This window comes from Cicer arietinum, chromosome 7, assembly GCF_000331145.2.
Source record: "Cicer arietinum cultivar CDC Frontier isolate Library 1 chromosome 7, Cicar.CDCFrontier_v2.0, whole genome shotgun sequence".
NCBI lineage: Eukaryota > Viridiplantae > Streptophyta > Magnoliopsida > Fabales > Fabaceae > Cicer > Cicer arietinum.
In genome coordinates, this window is record NC_021166.2 from 54,907,509 (window position 1) to 54,915,268 (window position 7,760).

The following is a 7,760-nucleotide window of genomic DNA, read 5'->3' on the forward strand; positions in this document are numbered from 1 at the left end:
TTCAACTCCCTCTCCAAATTGCCCACAAAAATCAATTGGATCCTATATGACAAGGAATATCTATGGGCCATCGTTTGTTGTGGTCCATGTATAATCCCCATAGAAATCTATCTCTCACTGGTTTACTTTTACCTCCACTCATCTAGAATATATGAAAATATTCTAAATTATTAACATTTTGATAATTTCAAATTTATTTTAAATTTTTTTGAAAAAACTGTATTTCGAATGTTTTACATTCATCTAAATTTTTGATATTTTTAAAATTTAAAAAAAAAAATGTATTTTAGAAGTTTCATTTTTCATCCAAATGTTCAAAATAAAATGAAACTTTCCCTATATTGATATGTATAATTGTCTAAACCCCAAAATCTCATTCATTTCTCTCTCTCTCTCTTTTCATTTTTTCTCCTAACCAAAAACACTCTAAGTTGGAAGGTGAAACTTATTAATCATCTTTGGCTATGATTCCTCTGCTACGTCTCATGCCTCCGTGTTTGCCTTCTCTCTACAACTGCGATTGCATGTGTGCAGTGTTTCTCTTGAGATGCAACCAAAACGTTTGCATTTTCATAGAGCCACTTTCATCAATTTTACTATTTTAGGATGGAACAAAAAAATTGATAAACTATAATGAAATAACCGATTACAATAAAAAAGCCACTTCAACATAAGTTTAACTGAAATAATAAAGTCTTGAAACTTTATAGTGTACCCAAAAACATAACTTTGCCTCATCATTTTATTCTTCAAAAATGCAGAACATTAAAAAATGCAGAACATTCAAGCACATTTGGCCAAATATGCATTCCATCCTTGTAGACGGTATTCATGAGCTGTCTCGGCAGGATTTGCTGCTTTTATGATGCCGCGTCCGACGATCATAATGTCACTTCCCCTATCATGAACAACCTGGAAAAACGTTTTGTCAAGATGATCGGTATCATCAAATATGAATAAGTAAAAAATACAAATAAAAAAGAAATTGAAAAGAGTAGTAGAGAGATGATGGAAAAAAAAATTGCTGCAAGGCAATATCAATACAAGATTGAGGAGTTGGATGGGAAAACTACCATCTCTATACCACAACCAAGTTATCCTTATTTAGCAGCAAGACATAAAATCAATTAGATAAAGATCACATCCCTAAAGTTGTAGACCAGTGGTATGAGTTCGGTACGAACATAGAAGGAATATTAAGAAAGAGGTTGAAAGTTCAACTTTTGCTGCTAACAAATTCTCTATCTCTCTAATATACTAACCCCTAAAATTTGCCTATAAAAAACTAGCTGAAGATCACAATAGAATTGTTTAAACACCAACAGATGTTCTGAACTGCAGAAATGAGATACAAATTAGCTTGGCAAGGTAAGCAAGCAAACAGATAATTCATTTTATACCTTTTCATTTCTATCCTAATAATGATATTTAGGTATTAGCCCCAGAATACACAAAAAAAACCTATTATAATTTGAAGGACACAGTATTTTAATAACTCTTAATTCTACTTTATTTCCAAGACCAACGCAGAAAGTAGGGTAAGCCTTATTATCTTTTGAAGGACACCATATTTTAACAACTCTTTTAATCCAGTTTTATTTCCAAGATCAAGACCGAATGTAGGAGGCTCCGTACACAGCTATGTTCCGGTGTGATCTTAGAATGGTTCGCTGTCATTGCCTCCCTTCTCCCCTTTCCCCTACCTTTTTTCTCCAAAGGAGTTTTTTATTTTTAAAGATTCTTCAAATGAGTTATTTTCAACATAATAACAATACCATAGTATTTGATCATAATTATCCCAAGCATGAGTAAAAGATGCACGGTGCTAGAATATTAAATAATATCTTTAGAATATGTTAGTTTATCTCTTAGGAGTAGTTTAAATCTTAACATATCTTAATTATCTCTTAGGATTAATTGCCATATTTATTTAGGATTGAGTCGATGTATCCTCTAAATTGAAATTAGTATTTAGTCTTTTGTATCAAGCTACTAACAAATTATTATCAATAATATTCAAAGTTCTTATTATTATTTTCTCACCTCTTGTATCTAAAATCCCACAACATGAACACATGGAAACATGCAAAAACTTACAGAATATGGAGTGTTATATTGCTGCCCTAAACCATCACCACCAGTCACCATTTGAACCCCGGGAGTTGCCTGAATGAAAGACGGATTTAACGGTGCCCCTGGCCATGATGCTGGATTGACGGAGATGAAGCCAATTACAAAGTCAGAATGCTCCTCGGCAATTTTCAATGCAGCAGCAGTATAATCTCCCTTGGCAAGGTTACCGGATGAACTCATTTCAGCAAGCAGCAATAGACCCCTGCCACGAGGCAAACCCTGAGTATAGTTCAAGAAACATGTGAGATTATCAATCAGACTCTTGCTATAAAACATATATATAAAATCCATGACTATATATAATGGCAATAAACCTTTTGGTCTGGCTTTTTTGGTTCACACTTTTACCCTATAATAACCACCTAGGGTTTTGAACATTCCTAAATAAAGAAAATAGGTAACTGCAACAGCTTTTTTTCCCCCGATTTTTATGCAAACAACCAAAGTGCATAAAATACATAAACAACTTAGGTTAAAATTAAAATTAAACAAAGAAACATAACAAAATATTTACACACTTTAGCACAATAAAGAAAGAGGACTAATACCCGAGATTTTAGTCCATCAACGATTCCAGGACCAGAGATTATGTGAGCGTTTACTATGTGAGCCCAATCCAATATGCGAAAGATCCCTCTGCAGATATTAAAATAGAACAATGCCATATTGTATTTAGATCCAGATGAGGAATCCTAGATGATTGAACAAATATTTACCCTTCATATTGCATGGTCACTGTGTTACCAATGTCAGCAAATTTACGATCCTCAAAGATCAAGAAATTGTGTTTTTCTGCAATCTTCAATAACATAAAGCATACATTAGACACTGCTAAACCCGAAATGTAGAAGATTCCTTAAAACTTCACACAAACTTATAGTCAGATAAAAGTTTTATGATAAAACTCTTATCATAGATTAAAGACATGAAATCATCCTTCTGTTTTAATAAATGCTAGAAAATCTTCTAGTGAACTAATTGTAAATAGTATTACGAAGGAAAAGTTGCTAATGTAATACTGAAAGGAAAAAAAGACATAAACAAAACAGGTTCCATTTATTCTTTTAGAAATATACCGAGAGAAGCTTAGAGCCAAAATCAGGTGTAAAATCAGGCAAAATGTCCACATGAGTCTTCAGCAAGCATATCTCAGGTCCAACCTGTCAGAACATACAAAACAAATCAATTAAAAGACAAATAATTGTTATGACCAAAATTCCACTTACAATCTAGCTGATGATAATAAGCAAGAGAATACAGGACTCTTTCAAGTACATAAGAGAGAAAACAACAATCCATGAATTAGTTAAGAATAATAAAAGTATATTTCTCTTTATGATGGGAGGTTTTCCCAAAAGAACAATCACTTACTAACCTTCTCAGCGATTTCAAGCAATTCAGCTGCAGTTCCGACATCTGCAGCCAAACACAAGTTACTCTCCTTCTGAGCCATTATCTCAAACAACCTCTTTCCAGTTAGATTCTTGGATAGCTTTGCCCTCTCCACAAATGATAAAGACTTGACCTTAGTAATTGGCTTCTCAACCTTTGACAAAGCTGCAACCTTCCGATTCTCTTCTAAGAATCTGGTAACAACCCCAACCATCTCGTCATCAAGTCTTCCATGATGCCTCAAAATTTTCACCATTTCAGTCAATTTAATAATTGCATGCAGTTTGATGCCATTCTCCTCCAAATTTTCTCTCCCGCCTTGCTCTCTATCAATCAAGACAACAGCGTCACTTATCTTTAACCCCACAGCACGTAGCGGCGCAGCTGTTTCCAAAACTGATGTTCCACTGGTAACCAAATCCTCAATGATTAAGCAACTTTGGCCAGGCTTGAAATCACCTTCGATGGCTTTAGCAGTGCCGTAGTCTTTGATTTCCTTACGACGCATGACCATGGGGATGCTCTGAGCAAGAGAGACACAAGTGGCAATGGGTAAGGCAGTGTAAGGGACACCACATACCAGTTCGAAGGAAGTGGAAGAGACGGACGAAATTAGGGTCTCAGAGATTTGCTGGAGGAGAGAAGGATATGATATAATGAGACGGAGATCGATGTAGATTGGTGAGGAGATGCCAGATTTGAGCTTGAAGTTGCCAAATTTGACAGCTGATATCTCATGGAGTTGAAGAACTAGAGATTCTACCAATGATGACGACGACATTTCCTCACAAATAATATTCCCTCTTGAGCTTGTTGCAAGATTGTTGTTTAAATAACCTGTGTCATTCAGTATGCATAACACTCATCAATTGAAAATTCTCAAGAAACATGCTTGTAAAAATGCAAAGGATATTCAAGTATTTGTCTTAAATTTTAAGAAAAAAATACTCATTGTTTTGACATAGAAAATAAAAGCAGTCACAATTATAGTTCCCATGCCCACATGCTTGGGGGACTGAAAGCCCCCATGCCTAAAAATCCCTCACTCAAAATATCCCCAAAATCCCTGTGGGCTGAGCTGGCCCAAAGGCCTAACCGTACTTTCAAAGCATTTTCTTGGTTTTTGACAGTTTTTTTCATTTAAGAAATTATCACTCTTACAATAGAGGGATACATTTTAACCTGCTAAATAACCAAGATATTCATATATTTTTCTCAACAAATTTCATGGCTCGAGAGTCTAGTCTTTAGAGACCAACGAAAAGAAAGAAGGGCTGTTTACATGGCTCAAAATCAATAAACTCTACATGTGTGTATATGTATATATATGAATATAAAAAATAAAAACTATGCAAAAAAGAAATCTGCTTCATGTGCAATGCATTGGAAGTTTGGCATTGTGTGATGGTTGAGATCGTTTTATTTTATTAGCAGCCTTCAACAAATCAAAGAGAATGAGTAGATTATAACTCAAGAACCTTTAACTATTCTAAAGTGCAATACTACGAGTTAATTTGGGTTGAAACTCTCTTCTATGGCAATGACATATTTGCATATCTGAAGCCACTATGTCATCAAAAACACTAATGAACAATTTTTTAGCATAAAAGCTATAAGTTTGGATGAAATGCATGCTGATAAAAGTTTTACCTAAAAAACTTGTCTAGTTTAACACCACCCTTTTATTTACCAAATATGTCAAATATCATATAAAAAAAAGTTCAATTATGTAAATATTATCACTCATTAAAAAATAGAATTGAAGTTAGAAACAATTGAACTCAGACACACATCCTCACTAAATCTTCAATTCAGGCATGACTGTCCAAAATTATCAAAACTTATTGGATTGCATTCCCTCCCTCTAAACTTTAATCAAGTCCAACATTTGTCTAATTACTTAAAGGAAAAAACTTAGGTGTTTTTCCGTAGTTCTTAACAAACCTTTTATGGTTATAACAAACTTTGAAAAAATTAAGAATTTGATAAAATCATGGTTGGTTAAATTAAGAACCATACAAAAAGTACCTAATATAATGCACCTAAGTTTTGTCCTTATACAATGCATCTTCAGCTTCTTTTTAAAGTATTGAATACCAAAATCATTTTTATTAGAATATGTAACAAACTGTACTTAAGTCATTATAGAAAAGACCATTTTTTTATCATGAAAAATCATCTTAAACATTCCAGGTGAAAAAGGCCAGTTTGTATTACATTATAGCATTTGAAAATAATATTTCCAACCCAAAAAAACATCCACACACACATGCAAATAAAATGAAACAGAAACATCAACCAAATTTTAGGGGCGAACTGTCAACAAAATATAAAAACCAAAACCAAAAAGAAATGAATGAGATTAGGGGGTTGAGACAATTATACAAATCAATATACGGCATAAAATGACTTAAACAACATCAACAGAAACTAGGATTCAGTACTAAACTCTTTCACAATGCACCGAGCCACGGAAAATAAAACCCATAAGAGAGAGAGAGAGAGAGAGAGAGAGAGAGGCACCTGGTGAACGCAGCCGACGACAACAAGAGGAAGAGAGAAATCGACGGAAGGGAGGGGAGAAATGAGACGGCGAGTTAGGAGTATTTAGAATTTACGCAACACTATACTGAGTAGTGAGGTTAAAAGCTCACTAACTTTACCAACGTCTATTATTTATTTATTCTTTTGCAACGGTTGAGGTTATTTTCGACCATCAACCATTTAAATATTTGATTTGATTCTCCTAAGCTGTGGATAGATAATAATGAATCAAAGGCAAAGGTATTTGCACTTTAAATTAAAAAAAAAAAAAAAAAAAAAAAATTTTTTTTGGTTGGTTCATACATGATATAAGGTGGGATTGGATTTCAAAACTCCAATCGATCTAAACCGCAGTTGATTAATATAGGTTCAATTTTATTCAATATATAATGGGTTTTGCAAGTAACAGGTACAACAGAGTGCAAATTAACGAGTGGTTTCAAATTCAAATGAGTTGAATCATTTTTTGGGTTATTCAATTTTTTTTACCCAATAACATGTTTATCAAAATGATTACTTTTTTGTTGTTGTGATTTTTCATAAAATTAGTTTATTGTTGTAAATTCTTAAGCCACTTTTTGAGCCATGTAAAGTAAAAACTATATTAATTTTTTCCTTTAAAATTGGGCTACTTTGTCCCATTTAAATTACATTCATAATTAGTAAAAACTAAACTTCAATCAATTATATCACGTACAATTACAAGTTTAACACAAGACTTAAATTTTTATTTTTCAAGTACAACAACTTAGTTTTACAAGTACAACAACTAAGCTAATTCCAGGTTATAGATAAAGTCTAATATTAATAAACTATTCTTGAAAATATTGAAAATTTCAAATAACAATTTATTTTTTCAATTTGTTCTCATTGTCAACCTCAATATTTGAAGTACAATCTAAAAAATTAGTCAAACAAGAATTAGTATTCACTAATCATTGTAAAAATATGTAATGTTGATTTCAAACTTGATAAGACTAATTTGTGCCATTGGAAAAATAATTCAAGAAAAATTTAAGCATGCATATAATACATCTAGAAATTTAAAAGTACGTATAAGAAAGAAAATTAAGCATGGATTTAAAGTTATAAATATAGAATCTAAATAAATTTAAAAGTATTAATAAGAAATAAAATTAAGCATACATTAATAAAAACTTAAGCATTACAAATACATAGAAGACTACGTTAAGAAAAACTGAAACATTAATGATGTGTATTTGAGTGCTTCCACGTGAGATTGAAGATCTAACCAAGTGATTTCTTGAGATAGAGTGGTAAAATAAAAGGGAATAGAAACAAACAAACATGGGTTAGATGGAGAAGATGAAGAAGGCGCCACAATCAAGGATGATTGATAAGTCAATGTGGAATTGCCACAACGGTTAGGAATCCATTGATAAGATTCAAACAAGTTATAATCCAAGAACTCAAAGAGGAGACACATCTCACTCGCAATTCTCATTAGAGAAATTCTAATTTATTTCAAAGTTATCTAAAATGAAACTCTTACAAGCTATTTAAAGAAGGATTTACCTTATTCCTAAAATGGACCAAAAGCCAATTCTCTAGACCCATATTGGGCTAACACCACTTAACTAAAATTATTACAATTCAAATTAAACACAAATAAAACTAAAAACTATTATAAAGTCTTGACTTGATATATTCTTTGTTTTTCCTCCTAATTA

The 7,760-nt window shown here is 32.5% G+C and overlaps 1 protein-coding gene across 1 annotated transcript; it reads right to left on the reverse strand.

Moving 5' to 3' along the window:
- Nucleotides 1-607: 607 nt before the first annotated feature.
- Nucleotides 608-6,187, reverse strand: LOC101488372 (uridine 5'-monophosphate synthase-like). The gene is made up of 7 exons (XM_004510593.4): nucleotides 6,049-6,187; nucleotides 3,509-4,362; nucleotides 3,210-3,293; nucleotides 2,850-2,932; nucleotides 2,682-2,769; nucleotides 2,098-2,352; nucleotides 608-912 (listed from the first exon to the last, which is right to left on the reverse strand). Exons 2-7 carry the CDS (start codon nucleotides 4,304-4,306, stop codon nucleotides 784-786), a joined length of 1,437 nt encoding a protein of 478 aa, XP_004510650.1. The 5' UTR covers nucleotides 4,307-4,362; nucleotides 6,049-6,187; the 3' UTR covers nucleotides 608-783.
- Between the last annotated feature and the right edge of the window lie 1,573 nt (nucleotides 6,188-7,760).

What these genes read in the sequence shown, in the direction of transcription:
- LOC101488372 (XM_004510593.4), bottom strand. Translation starts at nt 4,306, where the DNA reads ATGTCGTCGTCATCATTGGTAGAATCTCTAGTTCTTCAACTCCATGAG. An exon ending in TGCTTGAAATCGCTGAGAAG is followed by an intron (nt 3,294 to 3,508) that starts GTTAGTAAGTGA and finishes ATGTTCTGACAG; the next exon opens with GTTGGACCTGAGATATGCTT. An exon ending in AATATAACACTCCATATTCT is followed by an intron (nt 913 to 2,097) that starts GTAAGTTTTTGC and finishes ACGTTTTTCCAG; the next exon opens with GTTGTTCATGATAGGGGAAG.